The sequence below is a fragment of the Coffea arabica genome, chromosome 7e (assembly GCF_036785885.1).
Source record: "Coffea arabica cultivar ET-39 chromosome 7e, Coffea Arabica ET-39 HiFi, whole genome shotgun sequence".
NCBI lineage: Eukaryota > Viridiplantae > Streptophyta > Magnoliopsida > Gentianales > Rubiaceae > Coffea > Coffea arabica.
The window spans coordinates 6,572,562-6,597,220 of NC_092323.1; the positions used below are offsets into that span (position 1 = coordinate 6,572,562).

Here is a 24,659-nt window from a genome sequence, read left to right on the forward strand (position 1 = left end):
TATGTTTCTACTTATCCGTCCAAACGACATCGTTAAAACGGTTGAAATGACAAAACTGTCCTTTTCCAGCTACGACTTAGAACCCTAGGGGAGGGGAGGGCTGTTGGAACCAGTGAACATCTCTACTGCTGGTTCAGTATCCCCATCGTCAAAGTCGCTCTCAGCAGATGCTGGTTTATATGATTATATTAGTAATTTAGTAGTTACAATATTTAGGATTAATTATATTGGAAAAATGTGAGCAAGTGATTGGAGTAAAATTTGATTTTTTATAATAGTAAAATTGAAGAAAATTTAAAAGATAACAAAAAGTCGTGTTTTAGTCATTCCCAGAGCATTCTCGAAGCTAAAAATCATTCCTTGGGTTCCAAACAAGGCCGCAGTTACAAATCACTACTAGCTGCCAAACATAAATTTAGAACCAACCATATTGGTGAGCATAATTTTCAGTTGCTCTTTGGGGCGAACATAAAATGCAATGCAAAACATATATAAGTTCCCAAAAGTTTTCACTAATTCTCCCTTTGTCGCCCTCACTGCTCTTGCGTATCATTTTGATCTGATACACCAAAAAATTAACTGAATCCCTCCACCGGCCACATAGGAACCTCCGGCATCGGAAAAATGGCGGGCTCTCTTCTACGCCTCGCGAGCCGATCTCGTCAAGCCTATCCATCTTTCCGGACCCCACTGTCGAGACCATTCGCCTCAGACGCATTGGTGGAGACCAAACCTGGAGAAATCGGCGTGGTCTCCGGCATCCCCGAAGAACATCTTCGCAGACGGGTATACTCTTTTCTGTTAACGTGTTTTTTTTTCTCCAATTATTTTTCAGTTATAGTCAGTTAATGGAGGTAATTTTAAGTGAAAAATAAAGTAATTCAATCGATATCTGAGCTAGGGATTTCAGTGGACCACTGAATATTTTCGTTATTTTTGTGTACAAATTGATTAAAGAACTTCTATTGTTGCTATAGTTGATATCATATGACTAAGTTTCTTTCAGAATTCTCATGCGTTACAAGTTTAATCTTGCAGGCTGGGGGTTATGAAATATAAACTCATAATCATTTAAAATATTTAAAGGTGCATAAGGGAAAAAAGGAGTAGTTATCTTTTCCTAAATGTAATTGTTTGTGGCATTATTTTCATTGAGGAGTCCAAAATTTATAGAACACGTTCAATAATTTCATGGCAGGTTCTGATTTATTCACCAGCTCGAACTGCAAGTCAGCAAGGATCAGGAAAAGTTGGAAGATGGAAGATCAACTTCGTGTCTACTCAGAAGTAGGTTTTATTTTCTGTACCTTTCTATTTGTTTGTTATGGGGGTTTGAAGGAAGTTTTGACAGATACGTGACCTCTAAATGCACATTTTGTTTCAGTTGATTTACTGGTTTCACAGTGCTATAGTTGTTCAGTTCTGACTAGGATGTTAGTAAAATATATTGCAGTTTATTTGCCAATTTAAAACAGAGTGCACCAACTTCTATCTGATTATTAAAAATTTGGGCCTTGACACTTCAATTAACAATCTTCATTTTGTTTATTTTTAAGAAAAAGCCTTTTACCAAAAAGCGCAAAAAAGGGAGGTTTTTTTTTTTTTTTGGTTGCGGAGGGAGAGAGTTTCGGATACATATCAGATGATCTGTACTTCTACTAATTAGACACTTTTGAACTTGTGTCTTAGTTACCACATAGTTTTTGAGCTTTGCAGCTAATGACCTGCTTCTTAGTGCATTGGCACCATTACTAGTTTAACTTCAGTATAGTTTCTTGTTTATTGCATTTATCAGACAAAATTAGCGTAGTAATGCCTTCTTTCTGAATGTGGAAAGGTGTTGCTTGCTCTGTTATGATATAGGAAACACTTACCTCTTTGGCCACTAACTAACGGATCACTGCACATTGAATCTTGATTCCCCTTTATGAAACACTGCAGTTTCCTCTTCATGGATGGCTCCTGAGTATGATGAATGATAAAGATGATCTTTATTCAAATTTGTATTGTTTCTGTCATATCTAGATGGGAAAATCCACTGATGGGTTGGACATCCACGGGGGATCCATATGCCAATGTAGGTGATTCTGCTTTGTGTTTTGATAGTGAAGAAGCTGCAATAGAATTTGCTCAAAGACATGGTTGGGATTACACGGTATGTGGACAATCCTCTCTTTTTATGATGGTCTATACCTTTTCCTAGTAAATTGTGTTAAGAAGTAACAACTGTTTTGAAAAATAAAGGCAGTTAGATTTGTAAATATTGTGTTTGAGGTTTCAGAGAATTGAGTGATTAATTGGATCTGTAAAGTGGTGATATGTGATATATACAAGGTAGTCAGAACTACAGGACAATTGAATAGTTCCTGGAATTACTTTTTAGCCTTTTTGTTCTGCAATATTGGGTGTCAACTGTCAATTTGCTAGTAGTCTGATGTTTTGTGTTTCCGTGACTTCTTATTTGCAGGTTAAGAAGCATCATAAACCATTTCTAAAGGTGTGAAACTTCTGCTTACCTGAATGATATCTTTACATGATGAGCTAATGGATGTAAATATAGTAACTGGCTTTATCTTTGGTTGATGAGTAGTGCATGCTTTTACCAAACGAAAGGCCTTTTTCATTTGCAGCATTATAGTTCCTGTATTTAACAAATATCTCATCAAGGGTAGCTCCCGCTCCATGAACTTCCTTCGAAAACTCCCCACCTCCCAAAAAAACCTAAAAATAAAGGCAATAATATGGGAATAACCTCCTTATCAGTATATTTAGATACATGTTTGTTATCAAGTGTTGGTTTGACTAGTTAAAAGCATTGAATTGCATCTTATGCGTGTTCTTTCACCCTTCCACCTTCTCCATGCTCGTCATTTCTATAACCTAAAGTGTAATTTAGTGTCTTACAAGTGCATAGGTCGATGCATCTTCTTTCTGCTTTTTGATGTTTGCATTTGCTCAGATACTACCAGAATCTAATACTACCAGGAAATCTAATTCCACCCGAAAGCCCAACCCATTACTCACGCGGGCCCTCTGCACAGCCACGGAAACCCGAACCCAAAAGCTCGAACGCATCGCCGACGAGCTTCTGGACCTCACTAAGATCGAGAGGCACGACTATGCCATCCTCTTCAGGCACAAAATGGGCCTAAACCGATACGGGCCTGCTGTTTCTGGCGTTGTAACTTCATCCGGTGCTTCAGCTTCCGGGCCGGATTCGGCCTCTGCAGATGCCAAGGCTGCTGAAAAGACCATTTTCGACGTGAAGCTCGAGAAATTTGACACCGCCGCAAAGATCAAAGTTATTAAGGAGATTAGAGGGTTTACTGATTTGGGCTTAAAGGAGGCTAAAGATTTGGTGGAAAAAGCCCCTGTAGTTGTGAAAAAAGGAATTACTAAAGAAGAGGCCGATGCAATTGTTGAGAAGCTCAAGGCAGCTGGTGCTACTGCTGCATTGGAATGATTAATGTTTCGCCAGTTCTTCTTCTTCTTCTTTTTTCCGCTTGCCTGCCTTGTAGAATAATTTGATACGTCATTTTAGTTGGAAATGAAAAAAGAGGTCTATCATTTGGGGCATCAGTTGTCTTTGTTAACCAAAATTTTCCCTTGTGCTTTTGTGAGAAAGTCTATCGTATTTGTCTTCAGACAGGCTATTCATCACCTGCGCAATATGCCATAAGCGATGATCTAAATCTTTCAATGCCAGAGGTTTGTTCCCTGATAATTTTCTCGATATGCAGTTGAAGTTTTGTTGTCTAATGCACGTACGGTACTTGCAAATCATGCAGTAAGGACGTGTGCTCATAAAGGGTGATCATTTCTATCACCAGACCTTTGATCTCACCTCATTGGTTTTTACAGATTAAAGGAGTTGTTCCGCTAGGCACTAAGGAAGAAAACAAGAATACTGGCAATTACAACTTCAACAAGTAGTATCAGAGGAGTTGAATTAGCATTAATGAAGACATTGTAAAAAATAAAAATGGTTAAGAAGAGACGCTGCTGCGAAGATTTTGAGATTTGGAAAAATCTCAACACGATTAACCATTTCATATTATAGTTCAGAGGAGCCTAACACATTTTTTTTGCTTCTGTTAAGAATTGCAAGTGATGAAGTAATTGTCCTCGACTCAAAATAACTTGGTTCATTGCAAGTAAAGCCTGAAAAATACTCTGATTTTTGAATATATTAGTTTTCCTATGAAATGAAGAATAAAAAATTCAGAACTTCTTACCGGCAGTTTTGTGCAGTACGCTGTTCTTTCGGTTCAACATTGACTTTTGAATGGACTTGGACTCGGCAATTCGTAGATGGACCTGTTTTATTTCTCAAGATATATGCCAATATGCATGACAAACTTAGCTAATCCATGTCCACTATTAATCTATGAAGTAAGATCTGATTTTAGTTCCATGAAAGTAGTAAAAAGAAGTGGTCAAGAAAAGAAGAATCTTAAATTCGTACAGGAGTTCGGTAAATTTTAATCACTTTCAAGTCTGCCTGCATGTTACGGGTCATGAGGGAGACGCATCTTTCTTTCCTCGTACATTATCCTCTTTGAGTTCCTTTTATTAAAGCTAATTGACATTTGAGAGAAATTAGCAAGCAATTAGCCTCGTGCAATTTGGCACCCCTTAATCTTAGACGGTAGGTAGCGCATAAATTAGGCGCCAAGGGATGTAACCAGCAGAGAGTGCGGCCAGGAAACCCTCCCAAACAAGGAGGAAGGTGCATAGAGGTGGACTAAGAACACGAAACTACAATTCAGCGTACCCAAATGAAAAGAACACAAGTATGTGGCTCAGAGACATAAAAGATGCAGTGCTTCGCTTCAATGAAGGGCCACAATGTCCGTTGCTCATATTTCCAGTTAAGCATCTGAAACTATATTTAAACTCTCTCCTTCCATTTTCATTGTAAAATCTATCAAAGAGAAGCTAATAATAATCCAAACACTATGGACAAAAACCCCCTTCAGATTTACAAAACTAGCTATATCTACAATTATTAACATGCTTGCAGAAGAGGGGGCAAGAAGGGAGTAACCATTGTCAGGGCATGGCTGAGTTCCAATGATCAAAGGGCGAGACAATCTGCAAGAGGAAAACTGCTATTAGTTCAGCAAAGCAAGTTTCTGTCTATTTGACAAAATTGATAAGAGAAACGTAATGTACAATGCAGTTTCTACTTATGAACAAGGTTCTTCACTCAAAAACAACCATAGCCCGAACTAAATTCAATAAGCTTTCCTTTTTATGCAAATTGATTTCCAATCGAGTAAAAAAGGATACACCCAACATGCACAGGAACACATGGCAAATACCGAAAGGCTACATGAATAGTCATGTCAGACTAAGTGAAGGTGTTTGGATGGTTGAACTGTATATATGAACAGGAATTTGACACCCTTGACTGCTTATACTTAGACCCATTTAGCTATTTACTTAGTGGTCTTCAGTTAGCATTTAGCCTGCTCTGCAGCACAATAATCTAAGAAATGTGGGGGGAAGGCCTATGCCTTTAGCTATGAGTGAACCTCATATGCATATAGCACGTGATCACAAGAGCAACATCCTACCCCTAGTCATTACGCAGGGGCAAAAGATCAAGGACATTGAATCAGCGAATACATCAGAAAATGAATAAAAACCCCTTCAACTAGCTCCAGACAGCATTATGGTTAAGCACCCATCTCAGCACAGGTACAACTATTATGACACAGTGCCAACCAAAACTTGAAATTAACAGAAATTGTACAGCTAAAATCGGAATGCCAAGGGTACAGCTAAACCACCATTTAATGCCCAATTCATCTTCCAGCTAAAATAACACAGGTATGACAAAAGGCAGAACAATATATGACTTTTTGGCATTGAGTTTACCAGACAAGAACAGTTCTACACTTCAATGCCTTCAATGCTGCTTCAGCAAAACACTGTGCCGCTTCTGCCTCTGCTTCTGCCTCTTCAGCTTCCCTTGCAGCCACCTCAGCCTCTGCTATTGCAGCTTCTGCTTCTGCAACTGCTTGTGCAGCAGCTGCAGCAGCCTCCGCTGCTGTCATGCTCCTCAACCTCTCCAGTTCAGCATCAATCTGAGCTTTAGTCAGAACTTTGGTTCCTTTCTTCTCTCCGTTTGAAGAGTCCTTTTGCACTACCTCCAAAAGCAAAGGAGGAGGGTCTATCCCTAAATCAATAGTGGCTGAAGTTGGAGCAATCCTGTACTGATGCTTTACCTATCAATTCAACATCGATTCAATGATCTCAAACCACATGAATGGGTTAAAAGCAAAGAATTTTCATCTTATAGCCAAAAACTGTCCATGGAATATTGCTCCACCGACAACATGGGTTACCTTAATCAGTCGCCCTTTTTCTGTTAAAAGCTTCAAGTTTGCAGCTAACAGTCTCTCAAAATTTGGAGGAGTCAAGTAACGCTCCTGCAGAGAAGAAAAGCAATAATGTCAACATTCAGATTGAATGAGATAAAGGGCAGAACTAGAATGTAGCACATATATTTCATAACACCCTGTGCAATGCTTTTCTGTCCAGTATTTCAAACCCAAATGTGTTAAAATTGAAAGGGACATGGTTTACTAGTACATATCCAGTACATGAACCAAAGATGCAATACAAATTGCATAGCTCTCCCAAGCAAAAGTATAAGATGGCAGTGATCCATGAAAAACTATGAATTGGCAGAAGAATAACTTCCACAAACCAAAGGAAACATGATTCATAAAGCAATATTATCATCCATTAACTGGTGGCACTTTCAAGTCCAAGATCATCATCCATGAAGTGATGGCACTTTTAAACAAGCAGATATTGTATATTTCCATGAGAAATCAAAAACAAAATCAAGTGAAGATCAACAACCATAAAGTTAGAGAAATTCTAAAAGGAAACAGCAACATTTCCATGTAATACTAAAAAAATCAACTGAAGATCAACAACCATATAGTTAGAGAAATTCTAAAAGGAAACAGCAACATTTCCATGTAATACTCAGATGCCATTTTTAATTATACAGCTAAAACAACCTTAACACCCTCAAAATTTATAACCATGGGAAAATCAGAAGTGCTGCTACCCAATGACTTTTTCTAAAGACCAGTATTCTTCATTAATATAACCTCTATGTACAGAGAAATTGCAGCCCGGTTAGAACCACGGGGTTCCTTCAACTTTGCAATAGCCTCCAATATAAGATCATCCAACCTGTGTCAATTTAAATTCAAGTCAACAATTTGATCAGTAAAGACATCAATTTGAGAAAAGGAAAAAACAAAAACAAGAAGGAAATTAAGCATAGAATTTCTTTATTGAATTCCCTCCAATACAAAGATCATCCAAGCTGTGTCATTGTATATTCGAAATTTTTTCCTTCCAACCTTTTAGATCATAACAAACTTTAGTTTTTAATCCAATTTAATCATCTTTATATTGAAATCAATACCAAATCCAGTTCAGAACTTCTGCATCAAGTCAAATCAAGAATAACTGGACAAACTTTCTAATCCACTGTAGCAGATTGATTAACTACAAACGTGAAACAAGCACATCTCCTGCCCAAGAGACATAATGCATGAGCTGGACAAAATCCATTCCCAAAAAAAAATTAAGGAAAAGACTAAATGCAAAGATCTCTTAGTAACCATGGAGCTTTTGATAAAGATGTTGATAGCACATGCATATAACCTCAAAACAGTTAGATCCACAACAATGAGAACATAATTTGCAAGAGTTATGGCATAATCATGCATTCTATTCACAGGAGTTCTCCGGGAAGGATGTCAAAAACAAGAGTTATCTCTGGTATGACTTCAACGTATCACACGAACTGAGCCCAGTCCAATGTACAAATAGTCATATAACCTTGAAATTGGCGTTTTGGAGCTGGAGTTTGGCTCTTTTACACTGATTACTGAAAGAGGTTCAGCATCAACAAGTTCTGGAACATTAGTAACCACAGGGCTAAGGTCCCTAGTAATATCCTCAAGCTTGGCAGTCTGCTGAGCAATTTTATATCCAGGCCTACCTCTCTGCCGAGAGCCCCACCCATTGGCCATCACATTTATGTTTCTCCATTTATCCTGTCAAGTCCAAAGCCTTAAAATCAGCACCTTCCACCAACATGTCAGAGAAGCAAGATTGCAGAAATCACAAAGCACAATGATGCATTAGCAAAATCAGTATAACTGATATTTAGCTTACCAAGCAACTACATTTAGATATTAAACTTCTGTCAATGAATAAAAGAGAATACAGACAAAATGCTCAACATATGTACCTTAAGATCCACATTTGAGCGTGAGCGCAAGACTGCACTGAACTCCGGATCTTTAAGAATTGTACTCCATTTGCCTACACCATACTTTGCAATGCCAGCTTTAAGGGCTGCTTCTTCTTCTGGAGTCCACTTCTGCTTAGGGGCACCCATCAAACAGGTATCCAAGATACTTCTGTAAATTACAGAGAATTGCACCTCACATAGCTACATCATACTGTAAATTATACTGAAAGAGAGACTAAGCTAGCATTAGAAGCAGTTAAATCATCAGAAATGAATAAAAGATGAGATTTGAAAATCGTTATCCATGAAATTGATGGAGTTAAAACATTTTAAGAATACAAAACTGATGATACGGAAAGCAACTTAATTCAAATGTAGTAGATAGTTCATGAACCCCAGTACCTTCAGGAACGGCACAAGTAGTTAAAGCTGTGGCCAGTCCCTACGCTTCTCAATATTTAATTATGAGATTGTATGTCTCTTTCGAAAAACCTTAAAAATTTTACTCAACAAAAAAATAGTAATAAAAAAAATCCAGGGCCATGTGTTAATCTTACATGTCACTAAACTTGGAAAGCTATTCAAGATATTATCTTGTCTAACCAGCAGAGTTTGTAATGCTCAAAATCCTAAAATGAAAAAATTTAGGAATTAATGAAATTACCGAAGAAACAAATCGTTTAGTTGAAAAACTGTCCACTTCAATGAGATTAAAAAAAAACAATTGTACAATTCTTCAAGCACATGCACGTGTCATCAAAGAAGAAATATTATTGGTTGCAAAACTTACCAACGCTCACTATAACAATTTGCAATAAAGTAAAACAACATCAAGCAATAATTTAACAAAAATAACATCCAGCAGCAGCAGTATGCTTTCTAGATTAGCCCAGACGAAAAAGAGTACGTAAATTGAAAGTTGCTGGTTTAGCATACCCGGGAAAGCCAAGGGCTGCGAAAGAATGCAGTGATGGTAAATCAAACGCGACGCTTCTCCTTCATATCGTTATTAAACCATCACAGCAGTCTTTCTCCTCCGCCAGGGGAATTAACACCGACCCAAAAACACAGAACATAAAAAATGAAACCCTAAAAGGAGAGTGAGTGTGTGCGTACGTACTAACTCCAAAGCCAACAGCTGTCGCGGGCTTGCGGCAATTCTCTTTATTCAGTGGGAAAGAAATGAAATTTTGGCCCCCATTATTTAATGGGGGTTCGAGTCCTCCCCTTTTCAATTCCGTTGTTTCTATTTCTCTTTTATTTTTTTTAAAATATAAATGAAAGGATTCGAATTTAATATATCTCAGTTTTAAGAGGTATCAAAATGGGTGATTTGGACGGATTTGGGTTAGGTAAAATGGGTAATAGGTATAAGTGAGTCAATCCATTTATATCCATTTAATTATATGGGTATAAATGGGTAAGTCAAAAAATGAATTAGGTAACCCAATTACCCATTTATAACCCATTTATTTTAACTTTTTGTAAATTCATTTAAATTCATTTTTGCAAACTAAGTTATCAATTTATACCATCCTTTGCACTCATCATTAGTTTTAAATATTTATTTATAATGCTTAATAAATCTAATTATCAATTTTTTTTCCATGTGTACTCTATGTCGCAAAATTGCATACTATTTAATAATTAAATAATAAGAATATAAAAATTTGAACTAAGTACTATAAAAGTTAATATAAAAACTTAATCAAAAATTTTGAATCTCTAGCATTTTTTCGTGTGTAAATTTAAAATTTCATTTTGGAAAAATAAGAAAAGAGGCTAAAACTTGTCATAAATTGGTAATGGTGAAAAATGAGCAAGTTAATGGGTGGGGAAAGTGAGGAAGTTTGGGGGAAGACAATTCTAAATGGATTAATTGACTTTGATGGGTTACCCAATAATTAAATGGGTATTATTGGGTAATCCATTTATACCCATATGTAAAAATTTAACATACCTATACCTATCTATTCATGGACGGCTATGGGTAAACTTAGTTAAATGGGTTTGTTTGCCAGCTAACTTACAAAACTCAATGTTATAACTCTAGATTTTATTCTTGGTTGCTTTAGATATTATAAAATTTAGTTATAGAAATTGATTAGAGAGAATGAGCAAAATCAGCAAAAACTACTATTTGTGTGATTATATATTTTAACCTTTTTTAATCATTAAAAGATTTGTAATCAAAATACAAAACAAAAAAATCAAGAATATCACAGAAACTGATTATCTAAAATTAAAATATATAATCAATTAAAATAATCAATAGAGAATAACCCTATTGTCACATTCAATATATTGTCCTCTAATTTTGATTTTTTGTATTTGATACCTCGGCTTCAACCACGTGGATTATGTCAATCTACATTAAAAGATAATTAATTTGATTGAATGTATTAAAATTATAACTTGTAGTATATTTCCGTTGTTCATTGCATTTGACATTTTGACTGCCATAATATTTTTCAGGCAATTAATTCCCTTTCTTTCTTTTAATAGAAAAAATTTCTTTATTGGTTTGTAGTCCTAATTTTTTGCTTGATTTCTTTCCAAATGTTGGTGTCTATTAGAAGATGTCAACTAACTTGTACGCTTTGTGATCCAATTAATGGGTTTGTAGATTTAAGACTTTTTTAATTTTAAAATAGATTACAAAGAGAGAAGAGAACCACGATAGTGAAAGTAACACAACTAAAAAATTAACTCATAACCAGTGGAAATTACAACTCTAACCCAATTATATACCTAATAAACTCACAGAATCATCAAAACCTCATATATGAGATTTGAACCAGTACAAGACCAAGGCTCGACTTTGCCCCCATTGACTCTAGACTTGTTCTCAATTGTTTCTCATTGTCTAGAACCTGATTTTGGAAAATTAGAGTTAAAAAAATTAGAGGTGTCAAAATGGGTGACTTGGGCAGGTTTGGATTGGGTAAAATGGATAATGGGTATAAGTGAGTCAACCCATTTATACCCATCTAATTAGATGGGTATATATGGGTAAGTTAAAAAATGAATTGGGTAACCCAATTACCCATTTATTTTAATTTTTTGTAAACTCATTTAAATTCATTTTTGCAAACTAAGTTATCAATTTATACCGCTCTTTGTATCCATCATTAGTTTTAAATATCTACTTGTAATGCTCAATAAGCCTAATTACCAATTTTTTTCCATTTATACTTTCTGAAGCAAATTTACATATTATTTAATAATTGAATAATAAGAATATAAAAATTTGAACTACGTACTATAAAAGTTAATATAAAACTTAAACCAAAAATTTTGAATCCTTAACATTATTTTCATATATAAATTTAAAACTTCATTTTAGAAAGATAAGAAAATAGCCTAAAATTTATCATAAATTGATAATGCTGAAAAATGAGCAAACTAACAAACTAAGATAAAATAAAATAATAAGATAAAACCAACAAATAATAATAATAATAATGAAACAAAAGTAGTTAACATCATGACAAAACAAAAATTTTGAAAAAAAAATGGGTGAGGGAAGAGAAGAGATTTGGGAGAAGAGACTTCTAAATGGGTTAATTGGGTTTGATGGGTAACCCATTAATACCCATTTATTAAATGGGTATTATTGGGTAATCCATTTATACCCATATATAAAAATTTAAGATACCCATACCCATCTATTCATGGGTGGGTATGAGTAAATTTAGTTAAGTGGATTGGTTTGCCACCTATAAAAAAATGTATGCTTCTAATTTTCAATTTTTTGAAGCTTAAAAAGTTCAAAATTTGAATGTTAAAAACAGTTAAGAAGACAACTAAATACTTTTTCAAAATTAAAACCTAAAATCAGGTCTTGAAAATCAGTTGAGTATAAGGTTTTCAATAAATTCGTCATCATGAATGCTTATGCATAACTAATATTTGTTTCAAATATTGTTCCACGTCCTGGCGCATCTAAACGTAAAAAAAAAGGATATATATTTTTGCAAGTATACTTCTCCAAAAATAACAACACATGGAAAACAAAAAAAAATAATTTCAAAATTTCCCTAAGCCCAATTTTTGAGTCTAATAATCCCAAAATTACCATAACATCAACTATGGGTAATACTTAGTAGTATAATATATTGTAGTAACTTATAAAACAAAAGGCATTTATCAAGTTCTGAAATCAATAAAAAAAAAAGTGTTACTAAACTTGTTTCACAAAAAAAAAAAAAAAAGCTTTTCCAGAAGTTTTTGATGGTTAAGAATTATACTGCTAGTTTCAAGAGCACACTCAATGTGCATGTAATTAGAAAATAATTAAAATAAATTAATTTTATATAAATTTTGTTTGTAACATACAAAAAATTTATATAAAAATTTCATGAAAGAAGTTTGGTTTATATGATTATAGTAATTTAGCAGTTACAATATTTAGGATAATTATGAATTGTCATATTGGCAAAATGTGAGCAAGTGATTAGGTAAAAATTGATTTTTATAATAATAATAAAATTGAGAGTTTAAAAGATAACAAATTAGTTTGGCCTTGTTTGGCAAGCAAGTTTTTTGCCAAGTTTGTCTGCTATAAGTTTTTTAACAACTTTAACTACAGTAATCTAAAAAAACTTCTCAAAAATTTTAAATTATACATTTCAAAATATTTAAAAATTTACATATTTAAAAATTTTTTTCTACAACTTTTACAGTAAATTATAATAAAATTTTAGATAAACACTCAAAAAACTCATTTGTCAAGCGGGAATGTTTAGTCATTCCTCGAGCATTCTTGAAGCTAAAAATCAGCAAACGCAGTTACAAATCACTACTAGCTGCTAAACATAAATTTACAACCAACTATATTAAACTACTGGGGAGCATAATTTTCAATTGCGCTTTGGGGCAAACATAAAATGCAATGCAAAACATAAGTTCCCAAAATTTTTCACTTATTCCCCTTTTGTCGCCCTCACTGCTCTTGCGTATCATTTTGATCTGATACACCAAAAAATTCAGTCAATCCCTGCACCCGCCAGATAGGAACCTCCGGCATTGGAAAAATGGCGAGCTCCCTTCTACGCCTCGCTAGCCGATCTCGTCAAGCCTATCCATCTTTCCTGACCCCACTGTCGAGACCATTCGCCTCAGACGCATTGGTGGAGACCAAACCTGGAGAAATCGGCATGGTCTCTGGCATCCCCGAAGAACATCTTCGCAGACGGGTATACTCTTTTCTGCTAACGTGTTTTTTTTTTCTCCAATTATTTTTCAGTTATAGTCAGTTAATGGAGGTAATTTTAAATGAAAAATCAAGTAATTCAATCGATATCTGAGCTAGGGATTTCAGTGGACCACTGAATATTTTCTTTATTTTTGTGTATAAATTGATTAAAGAGCTTCTATTGTTGCTATAGTTGATATCATATGACTAAGTTTCTTTCATGCATTAAAAGTTTAATCTTGCAGGCTGTGGGTTATGAAATATAAACTCATAATCATTTTAATATTTAAAGGTGCATAAGGGAAAAAAGGAGTAGTTATCTTTTCATAAATGTAATTGTTTGTGGCATTATTTTCATTTGGGAGTCCAAAATTTAAAGAATACGTTCAATAATTTCATGGCAGGTTCTGATTTATTCACCAGCTCGAACTGCGAGTCAGCAAGGATCAGGAAAAGTTGGAAAATGGAAGATCAACTTCGTGTCTACTCAGAAGTAGGTTTTATTTTCTGTACCTTTCTATTTGTTTGTTATGGGGGTTTCAAGGAAGTTTTGACAGATATGTGACCTCTAAATGCACATTTTGTTTCAGTTGATTTATTGGTTTCTCAGTGCTATAGTTGTTCAGTTCTGACTAGGATGTTAGTAAAATATATTGCAGTTTATTTGCCAATTTAAAACAGATTGCACCAACTTCTATCTGGTTATTAAAAATTTGGGCCTTGACACTTCAATTAACAATCTTCATGTTGTTTATTTTTAAGAAAAAGCCTTTTACCAAAAAGGGAAAAAAGGGAGTTTTTTTTTTTTTTGGGGGGGGGGGGGGTGCGGTGGAGGGAGAGAGAGTTTCAGATACATATCAGATAATCTGTAGTACTACTAATTAGACACTTTTGAACTTGTGTCTTAGTTACCACATAGTTTTTGAGCTTTGCAGCTAATGACCCGCTTCTTAGTGCATTGGCACCGTTACTAGTTTAACTTCAGTATAGTTTCTTGTTTGTTGCATTTATCAGACAAAAGTAGCGTAGTAATGCCTTCTTTCTGAATGTGGAAAGGTGGTGCTTGCTCTGTTATGATATAGGAAACACTTACCTCTTTGGTCACTAACTAACAGATCACTGCACATTGAATCTTGATTCCCCTTTATGAAACACTGCAGTTTCCTCTTCATGGATGGCTCCTGAGTATGATGAATGATAAAGATGATCTTTATTCAAATTTGTATTGTTTCTGTCATATCTAGATGGGAAAATCCACTGATGGGTTGGACATCCACGGGGGATCCATATGCCAATGTAGGTGATTCTGCTTTGTGTTTTGATAGTGAAGAAGCTGCAATAGAATTTGCTCAAAGACATGGTTGGGATTACACGGTATGTGGACAATCCTCTCTTTTTATGATGGTCTATACCTTTTCCTAGTAAATTGTGTTAAGAAGTAACAACTGTTTTGAAAAATAAAGGCAGTTAGATTTGTAAATATTGTGTTTGAGGTTTCAGAGAATTGAGTGATTAATTGGATCTGTAAAGTGGTGATATGTGATATATACAAGGTAGTCAGAACTACAGGACAATTGAATAGTTCCTGGAATTACTTTTTAGCCTTTTTGTTCTGCAATATTGGGTGTCAACTGTCAATTTGCTAGTAGTCTGATGTTTTGTGTTTCCGTGACTTCTTATTTGCAGGTTAAGAAGCATCATAAACCATTTCTAAAGGTGTGAAACTTCTGCTTACCTGAATGATATCTTTACATGATGAGCTAATGGATGTAAATGTAGTAACTGGCTTTATCTTTTGCTGATAAGTAGTGCATGCTTTTACCAAACGAAATGCCTTTTTCATTTGCAGCATTACAGTTCCTGTCTTTAACAAATATCTGGTCAAGAGTAGCTCCCGCTCCATGAACTTCCTTCGAACCCCCACCCCCCCCCCCCCCCCCAAAAAAAAAACCCAATAATATGGGAATAACCTCCTTATCAGCATATTTAGATACATGTTTGTTATCAAGTGTTGGTTTGACTAGTCAAAAGCATTGAATTGCATCTTATGCATGTTCTTTCACCCTTCCACCTTCTCCATGCTCGTCATTTCTATAGCCTAAAGTGTAATTTAGTGTCTTACAAGTACATAGGTCAATGCATAGACGAGCATAATTCTTTATGACTTTGATTAGATGCAATACATTGTTGCTGCTTCTGCCTTCATAGAAGCTTAATAGTTCTCTTAATTTCGTTTTTGAAAACTTAAATAGCTTCAGTTTCCGGTGCCAGCTGATTGTTTTCCTGTTTCTCTAGCCCAAGGCGTATGCAGACAACTTCAGATGGAAGGGCCCTCCAGACACAAAGAATTGATTTCTTTCTGCCATCGCTTCTTTCCTACTTGGGACACCTGCGGCGAGGTCTACGTTGTGCCACAGGCTTGGATCTTATTTGTAGCATATAACTGGACTAATGTGCCGCGTTAGGCTGATTGCAATCCAATTGACCATTTCGAATTGAATAAATCAATAAAACCTTCTACTTTCTTGCTTTTTGTTTACCATCCATTGCGACAAATTCTGCCGGCTTCTTTGGTGTATTGGTGCTGCAATATTCTCAGGTGTATTGGTTTTCGCATGTTATGTGATGAAGATATTTTTGTTTTCAATGACTTTGTAATATGAACCTGCAGCGCTGGCCCAACGTTCGTCCTTATTGTGATCCTTTTAAGATAGAGGGCACATCTAGTCGCGTGGAAGCGTATGTGGACCATTTCGATAGATACTATGGGCGTGATAACTGGAAATTGTAGGAATATTCATCTGATTCAGAGCTTGAACAAAAAATCAGTCAATTTATTTTCCTTACTGAAATGATTTGCCACGAATTTCCTCGTCTATTATACCTGCTTTCATGCAAAATACAAGAATTACGCAACGTTGCGAAAAGCTGATGATGGACCCTAAAATTAGCTTTAGCTTTAACAAGAAAAAGAACATAAAATAAGAAAACAAGGAGCCCGAATTTCAGTAGACTCTCAAAGCTGGTAGGAAGCAGGGTACCGCTCACCTTCCTTCTCGTACAAGTTTATCATGCTTCGTAATTGTGAAAACCTGGTTCGAGAGGGCTGTTTGAACTTCTGGCAAACAAATCTCAACACAAAGGAACTAGGATGCTGACATCCATGGAGTGCAAATTGCAACTCATGGATGAGACCAATGCTGTACCCAGCACCAGCAGCCTCTATCAGCCGTATATTTGGGCTCAGATGACGCAGTTCCATGAATACAGATAGACGATTTTTCCCACAAATAAAAAGAAACGTAGGAAGCTACTTTAAGGGCTCCGGCTTACAGTCTTGCTTCCGAGGAAAGCCGTAAAATGATGTGTATTACAACAAAATTACATCACTTCGCAACTTTCAAATTGTATTCAATCCCAACGCAAACGCCATTTATATATCAAGTCAAGTAAAAGCACCATCCAAACGGATGCCACTCCTGTCAGGTAGCAGCTTCTTCATATAATACTTGGATCTGCGGGATAAGTTGATCTTTTTCCGCCTCTCCTGTGGTATATGTTCGATGGAACACTCAGAGAAGCCACGCCTTACAAACCTGTCGAAAACATTGCAAAGCCATTAATCACAAAATGAAAATAATCACTCTCAAATACATGCATTATCAATGAATAACTCCATTTTAGAAACCCATCTTGACTCTGCAGCAGGGCATAAGTGCGCCTACAAGAACTTATTGATTGCATTTGTGACCATAATTAAGCTTGTGCTACTGATAATATGCTTACATCCACAACGGAAGATTTAAATTGGTACTAGAAGCCTTCCAATTTTGGTGAGTATACTGTTCATACTCTTGCTTTTCCATCTTACTTGAAACCATGAGTATGTATTACACAATAACAGAGAAAAAGAAATAGATCATACCAATCTGCTGTGCGAGTTGTTAGTAGAAAAAGTATTTCTAATCCAAGGGAAGATGCCTTTTTCTCAATGTAATCTGCATATAGCACAGACATCAGTTATAACAATGAAGATGCAACATCATAAATTTCTCAGAAAGAACTGATGATTTAAAACACTAAGCAACCTAAAGAGATAACATGACCCTAAATTCTTAATCATCTGCTGTTTGATTTTCATCTCTTTTTATTTTTCATGAACCAAATTTTCCATCCAACCAACAATTGAAAAGCCACATACAAAGATTTGTCAAATCAGACATCTAGATGCCAGAGCCATAATTTATTTAATGCAGAAACACAACTTATCATACCAAGTAATTTGTCACCCTGTCCTTGACCACGACAGTCAGGAGAAACAGTAATTGCAGCAACTTCCCCACACTTCTCTTTAAAAAAGGGAAACAAAGCAGCGCTAGCAATTATTTGACCTTCTCTTTCCACAACAATAAGGGAATCCAATGCTTCCAGTAGCTGGAATGCAAAAAATACATGATTTAATTTCAAGAAAAAAAGATGTAGTATATATTAGTACAACAAAAGCATGAATGTAAACCTCTTCCTCCGTCCTCCTGATCAATATGCCAGATTCTTCTAAAGGCTGTATTAACTGTTTTATACCAGGGATATCTATCTTCCTCGCCATTCGTGTTCCTTCATAAAGATCACTGAGGTAAAAAACAAATGTCAACTTGGGGGGAAAATCTCCTTAAGTAGCTAATCCTTTGATTGTTTAAAAGGGTACTGATTCAAAACCTAGGAAATGATTTTGTGTACAACAGTACTGCAAAACATGTCCTACCTTGCCACCATAGTCCCTACACCATCTCTTTGAAACAACTCCTTGAGCAAAACACCACCAATCTTGCCATCCAGTAGATGAACTCTCTGAACTCCTCCCTGATGGAAAGAAAGTCAAAAGAGTATTACCTGAAGGGAAATGATGAAAAATGTTTTTGAGGGAAGAAAAATAGTTCTTTTCATGTAATTTCTCTCTGTCATTTTCTGTTAAGAGGTAGAGGGATATAAATTAAGAGGAGTATTTAAATGCTTAGAAAAGGTCTTTTTATTTTTGAAAGCAATCAAGCAAAACACTGCTGATGACTACTATGGTAAACAGAATGACGTTCTTGGTTAGAGTTAACTAAAGAAATCTGCTATTGTGAGTCAGTATAATTCTGAGGCGTACTCTGCAAACAAAAGCTGCAGCAGCTAATTCTGAAAGGTAACCATTTAGCCTGCTTAGCCTCTCTTGACCTCCAATAGCAAAACCTTGTTCACTAGACCATAATCCATTGCCGTTGTCAAAGCCAACACCATTTTGAAATGTTGCACTATATTTATGGCTAAAACCATTCTCGTTTAAAGAAGGTGATGTTCCATGTGAAACATTACATCCCAAACCAGTCAGGTCGTCTTGCCCAACGGCTTTTACATAATTTGCAGCTGTCTCACTTTGTTTAGCGCGTTCACGAATCAGCATGTCTGCATCCTGAAGGGTCAAGAAGCGAATAAGATGTCCGTTGTCATCCAGAATTGGCCCATTTATGATGCAGATAAGTTTTTCTGCACCAAGAGCTAAGGCACAGGCAGTTGCAACTTCATATGTGCTGCATTTAGCAACCAAGATGGCATTAGTGTCGACACTCTGGACATTTACACAGAGTTTATATGTTTCATGAATGCAATATCGCAGAACGGTTTAGAAAACGATCCAGCAATTCAAGCCTAATTAGAATTTTGCAGTATGAGTATCCGCAAGTGTCAAATGCAGCATAATGATATAAAAATGATCAGATCTTTAGATCCTTGGATTAATGTGTAGCCCAATTAGAACCAGAGAGAGAGAGAGAGAGAGTGGTCAATAAGAGATACGTCCGATCCATGTACAAGTACATCTAAAAATGGCAACTCTCAACTCCTGAATCTTTTGAACAAGATAAGCATTGCTAAGCATCACCATACTAGTTCTAAGATGACCACTGCAAATGCCTAACTAATCCTTAAAGAACTTCAGGTAGATAAATGTAATTTAATCAGAATTATTTCACAAAGGACAAATGACATATTCAAAATATTACAAGTCAGAAGAAGCAACTTAGACATCATTAATTAAGAATCAGTACTGAGGATCTAGGTGAAACTTAAAGTAGAAATTTTTTTGGGAATCAGATCTTGTTAGTGGCAACAAAAATACCTACTAAAAGCCAAATAGCATACTTGCAATTTAGCACTTCTCCAGAGCTGGAATAACCGAGATTGCTTAAGATCACTATACAATCCTGATCAAGCCTCTCACGAATGCGAGAAACATCTATCTTCTTTACTTCACCGGTTGACGCATAGTCAGTGCCCTCAACAACTCCTCTTCTCTGCCAAAAGAGAATTCAGAAACACAAACTGCTTTGAGTCTTTGATAAAAAGTTAAAAAGTGTTATCTAGGAGAGATACATTAGATAAAACTTGTCAACTAATTTAGAAAGGTCACCCACAGCATGCAGGGGAAGTTGAAACTGAATGCAGATGTTACTGAGCTTTGGAATCGCACCTTTGCGGCGAGAAAGTTACCACTTGCAACACTAACACCATCATGAAAACGACTATTATCTCCATGTCGGCGAATAGCACTCAAGGAAGGTCCGGGAGACAGCATTGCCTCAATCATGATACGAATTCTGCCAGCAGCATCTATTGCTGCTTGGAGGGAATCGGAATCAGTGATCCTGTAGCGCCCAACATACTTGGCCTCTCTTCCTACAACCAAAAAGACAAGCACGCACATGCTATTTCAGAATACCATTTAATAATGTAAAAATCCAATGCTTCAAAAGTGCTGCTTAAAAGCTATTAACCTCAAGAATATCTTTTTATGGTCTGTTGAGAACTAAGTTAAACACAAAGTAACGTCCAGAAAAGGCAGGACTAATACGTTATGATGCAGAGAAGACAACCCAAACAAGTGAGCAGAAGTGGCGTAATGACAGAGAAACAAAAACAAGGCAAATCATAAGATTGAGAAAGAAATCAACTGGAAACCTCTTTCAATCAAAAGCTTGTCAATTTGCACGTGGGTCCCTGGAACCAGAACAAATTTGATTCCCAGCCCATGAAGAAGCGAAATATCCTGCAAGAAGAAGGTTTACAGCTATTTATACAAGCAAAACTAAAGGAAAAGGAAAGATAAAGGCGGAGAGAGAGAGAGAGAGAGAGAGCAATGAAAGACGTGCCATGAGAATATGATCCAAATCAGAGCGATCAATAATTTCAGCTGAAACTAAAACGACGAATGTGCTGCCTCTGTGAGCTAAAAAATAAGGCCAGGCTTCCCGAAAAAACCCGACGAACGACTCGTCTTTTTTAGCATTAATACTACTGCCGCTGCTTTCCTCCTCTAAAACATTGCATTTGATCAAGTTCCGTTTTCTCCCGGAATTAATAAGACCACCCTTTGAAGACGAGATAACAAAGGATGGGAATCGACTGAGCTTCCCCGAGAAAACATTCCAAATTCGAGGGTTTCTAATACTTGGGCGGTGACAATAGAATTGTGGCTGCTGATGATGGTTTCTGAGAGAAGGAACGCAAGAGCTGGGAGACGAGGCAGCCATGCAAACTCAGAGCTTGGAATATTGAAGCAAAAATGAAACCCCAAATTTATCACTACTTTCCTTTTTATTCCCAGCTTAAGTTGCTGAATTGGATTCGGTTCCGGCTGGAGGCGGCGGCGGTGATTTTACTAAATTTACATCTAATCTACAGCGCCGCGGAGCGTTGAGAAATACAAATACTACTACTATTAATACAGTTTAATTAACTAACTTCAAAAGTCTGATAAAAAAAAAAAGAAACTATTAAAAAAAAAATAAAACCGTGGCTAGGGGTGGACCCCACCTTGATTTCTGCGTATGCGATATGTGTTTTGGCCGTTACGTTCGGGAGAGGTGTTCCCATACCGGCGTTTTCCTTGCCAATCAATAGATAGCTACGCCAGAATTATCTAACACCTACCTATCATGTACTCTCCAATCACTGACTAAGCTCAGCCGCTACTAGGGATGGCAATGCGGGCACCCGTCCCGCGGGGGCTCTCCTCCGCGGCGGGGGGCCCATCCTACGTCCCGCCACCCGCAAAAAAAAAAAATATATAATTATATATAATATGTAATTTAATTAGTTATAAATTTATGATAATGATATTATTAGTTAGATGTATTATATAATGTATAGTAGTATATGTAATATAATTGATATTATCAATTATACGAATAATTAGGCATGTCTACTAATAAAATTTATTAATTAGTTATACTAAATTTACTAATACATTTATACTAAATTTTTAATTACACTTAATAGAATAACACTTTTTTCTCATAAAAAAAGCACAAACACAATAATGAATTAGTGATTGTATTTGTACCAAAAGTGAAAACTTAATTATTTTAGTTGTATTTATTTCATCATGTTGGATTGTATTCAAATAACTTTTGTTTGATTGTTTTTATGAGTTTCAATTGTAAAATTAAAATGAATAATAACTTGATGATGTGTTGATATTTTAGTACTTGATTATTTATTAAAATTTAACTATAATAAAATTTTATTAACTCAACGGGAAAAATTTTATTAACCCTGTGGGGGAAACGGGGCGGGACCGGGGGAGTGGGAGGCGGAGGGAGTTTGTAGGCAGCGGGGTGAGGGATGGGGGAGGGGTCCCCCGCCCCAACCCCGTCCCGTTGCCATCCCTAGCCGCTACGGACAAACTGAGGCGTAAACTTTTACATCCGGAATAAGCTCCGGGTTAGATTTACTATAATTACTAGTGCCAGTTGCAAATTACCCTCCCTCCATCACTACCAATTCCCCTATAATCATCGCATTTTTTTATATTTAAGGGTACTTTAACCTTTCGACCAAATTAATTATCGCAATTATTTAATATCAATTTTTATTTTTTTATAATACACAGTTACACTCGGATTTTAAACCATTATTTTGTTACACTTCATAAATTCATCTAAGATTAAAAAATTAATACTACAGAATTACAGCACGGGTGACGGAAGACGAGTTCAAGTTACTACAGAATTAAAGTTCTAAAAGGTACCAGGATACCTTTTCTTCCCTTTGATTTAAACTTTAAAGTGGACAGATTTCTCCGGCTGTGGCCGGATATGCTAAATTCCTTCTAAAGATTCATTCGATCGATTGGTCTGAGGTCATTGACAAAAAAAAAGAGAAATCCGTAAAAGAGGGGGGAGGGAAAGGTTCAGGTACCAACCTCGAGTATGGAAGGCAGAAAAGGGCTGTCAACAATGTCTGCTGAGAAAACTAGGACGAAGGTGCTCCCCCTGTGGGCCTCAAAGTAGGGCTGAGCTTCCCTCGTGATTTTCACAAACAATTTCTCATCCTTCTCTGACGAATTATTATTAGTATCACTATCGTAGTGCTCCTCTGCCACATTAGTAGCAGCAGCAGCAGCAGCACTACGTACTCCCCAGTCGCCATTGCAGCTGCCGCACCTCAACTTGGACCAGAAACTTTCCCTCTCCTTTGCTCTCAACGTTGATCCCAATCTTAGGTCGGTTCTGTCCATCAAATGGGCCGATACTATAGGAGTAGAGTTCAAGACGGCCATGGAAAAAATTACAAGCAGCAAACAAAGTAGGAGTAGGAGTATGTGCGAACTTGAAGATGAAAGAAGGCAGTAACAACGTACTTTTTTGTTACTGCTATTATGGAATTGCCGCTTTAATTAAGATATAAGAATGCTTAATCTTACAGAGAGTGTCACTGTCTTGTCGTGGCAAAAATATGCAGCGACCCGTTGGTGTGCTAAGATCTTTATCATACGCTGGCTATATATTAGTATTATCAGTTGACGACAAAAAAAGAAAAAAAAAAAATACTCCTATATTTGTTTGTTTAGCTGATTTGAGTTGCGGAGAAGGAAAGGAAATCTCGAGAACAGGCGCCTTCTTTCCCTTCTACCAGTTTCTATGATTGCGAATGCGATGCCCATGACGGGGTTTCAATTCAAATTTTCAATCGACTTGCGAATTGAACCTGATTTTCGGGAAAGTTCACACACTATTCGATTCGATGATAGTAGGTTACGTTGTCGTTTCCAGGGCATTTGCATGACGATGCTGCCATCAATATTTCAACTTCGCCCTCCGATATATCAATTTGGCATTAGACGAGAATTTTGAAGGCCATTGCGATCTAACCGTCTAATACCACAAAGGACATCTTCCATCCTGTCTCTTCATCTTTAGTGGAAGGGTGAATTATTTGATAGGATACCTTTATGGTAGGAATTTCCTAGGCAGCTCCTCAGAGCATGACACGTGTATTTATAAAATGAGGAGTTCACGAACCATTATGTTGCAGTGGTAACATGCGTGGCAATAAACCAAACAAGACATGCCTGAATGCAGCCTTTTTTTCCCTCCAATTCCTCATAAATAAATTTATTTATCGGATAAAATAAAAATAAACCCGTTTTTCAATAAAACACCAGTTCTTTATGGCTTTTTTCTAGTATAAGAACAGAGTACCCATTTTCTCATAAAATACTAGCTCTTTATGACTTTCCTCTATTATAAGAACAGAGTACCCATTTTTTCATAAACAAATTTATTTGTCGGATAAAATAAAAATAAATTCATTTTCCAATAAAACACCAACTATTTATTGAAAATAGCTATTTATTGGAAAACGGGTATATTTTTATTTTATCCGATAAATAAATTTGTTTATGAAAAAATGGGTGTTAAAAAGCTGGTATTTGATGGAAAAATGATACTTTAGGATACCAATGGATAACAATTAAAACACATTCACAGATTTGGTATTTTAAATGAGGAAAAATCGTTCAAAACGTCTCTCACATTTTGCAAAATAACTTTTTTCGTCCCTTACTTTTAAAAATGTAATTTTACGTCTGTGACAGCCCCACCTCCCCCTAAGGCGAACCAGAGGGTTCGGCGGGCCGCCTGCCCAACTCTCGCCGGGACTCAGTCATTCACTACAATTCTCAAACAAATTACAAGAATAAACCTCAAATATTACATCAAATTCTCCAATAATTACATGTCAAAAGCGAATCGGAAATAATTCTCAACTATACATAAAATGATTTCCAAATCCAAACTGTACAAAACATAGGTCATCCAGACATGTGAATAAGCACAACAAGACCTTCCT

At 36.2% G+C, this 24,659-nt stretch overlaps 4 protein-coding genes across 6 annotated transcripts; 2 read left to right on the top strand and 2 right to left on the bottom strand.

The window, feature by feature from the left end:
* Nucleotides 1-381: 381 nt before the first annotated feature.
* On the top strand, nucleotides 382-3,576 carry LOC113702258 (uncharacterized). Its single transcript, XM_027223375.2, has 5 exons — nucleotides 382-786; nucleotides 1,199-1,287; nucleotides 2,026-2,155; nucleotides 2,468-2,497; nucleotides 2,960-3,576. The coding sequence occupies exons 1-5, from the start codon at nucleotides 625-627 to the stop codon at nucleotides 3,461-3,463; spliced, it is 915 nt and encodes a 304-aa protein (XP_027079176.1). The 5' UTR covers nucleotides 382-624; the 3' UTR covers nucleotides 3,464-3,576.
* A 1,222-nt stretch (nucleotides 3,577-4,798) lies between these two features.
* On the bottom strand, nucleotides 4,799-9,452 carry LOC113702255 (single myb histone 1). Of its 2 annotated transcripts, none has more exons than XM_027223369.2 (7): nucleotides 9,230-9,452; nucleotides 8,291-8,462; nucleotides 7,876-8,093; nucleotides 7,134-7,218; nucleotides 6,354-6,437; nucleotides 5,884-6,233; nucleotides 4,799-5,094 (listed from the first exon to the last, which is right to left on the bottom strand). In XM_027223369.2, coding segments are annotated over exons 2-7 (888 nt in total). In that variant the 5' UTR covers nucleotides 8,441-8,462; nucleotides 9,230-9,452; the 3' UTR covers nucleotides 4,799-5,093. The 2 variants fall into 2 exon arrangements, with proteins under 2 accessions (XP_027079170.1, XP_027079171.1); XM_027223370.2 differs by having other exon boundaries at nucleotides 8,291-8,516; nucleotides 9,230-9,429.
* A 3,734-nt stretch (nucleotides 9,453-13,186) lies between these two features.
* LOC113701865 (NADH dehydrogenase [ubiquinone] iron-sulfur protein 4, mitochondrial-like) lies at nucleotides 13,187-16,029 on the top strand. The gene is made up of 5 exons (XM_027222724.2): nucleotides 13,187-13,491; nucleotides 13,895-13,983; nucleotides 14,735-14,864; nucleotides 15,177-15,206; nucleotides 15,786-16,029. The coding sequence occupies exons 1-5, from the start codon at nucleotides 13,330-13,332 to the stop codon at nucleotides 15,840-15,842; spliced, it is 468 nt and encodes a 155-aa protein (XP_027078525.2). The 5' UTR covers nucleotides 13,187-13,329; the 3' UTR covers nucleotides 15,843-16,029.
* A 593-nt stretch (nucleotides 16,030-16,622) lies between these two features.
* Nucleotides 16,623-23,193, bottom strand: LOC113701864 (probable amino-acid acetyltransferase NAGS1, chloroplastic). 2 transcript variants are annotated; one of them, XM_027222723.2, is made up of 10 exons: nucleotides 20,678-21,220; nucleotides 20,487-20,574; nucleotides 19,999-20,204; nucleotides 19,671-19,822; nucleotides 18,640-19,060; nucleotides 18,253-18,350; nucleotides 18,007-18,118; nucleotides 17,765-17,924; nucleotides 17,416-17,488; nucleotides 16,623-17,086 (listed from the first exon to the last, which is right to left on the bottom strand). In XM_027222723.2, the coding sequence occupies exons 1-10, from the start codon at nucleotides 21,056-21,058 to the stop codon at nucleotides 16,936-16,938; spliced, it is 1,842 nt and encodes a 613-aa protein (XP_027078524.1). In that variant the 5' UTR covers nucleotides 21,059-21,220; the 3' UTR covers nucleotides 16,623-16,935. The 2 variants fall into 2 exon arrangements, with proteins under 2 accessions (XP_027078524.1, XP_071914955.1); XM_072058854.1 differs by lacking the exon at nucleotides 20,678-21,220 and adding an exon at nucleotides 22,732-23,193 and having other exon boundaries at nucleotides 16,752-17,086.
* Between the last annotated feature and the right edge of the window lie 1,466 nt (nucleotides 23,194-24,659).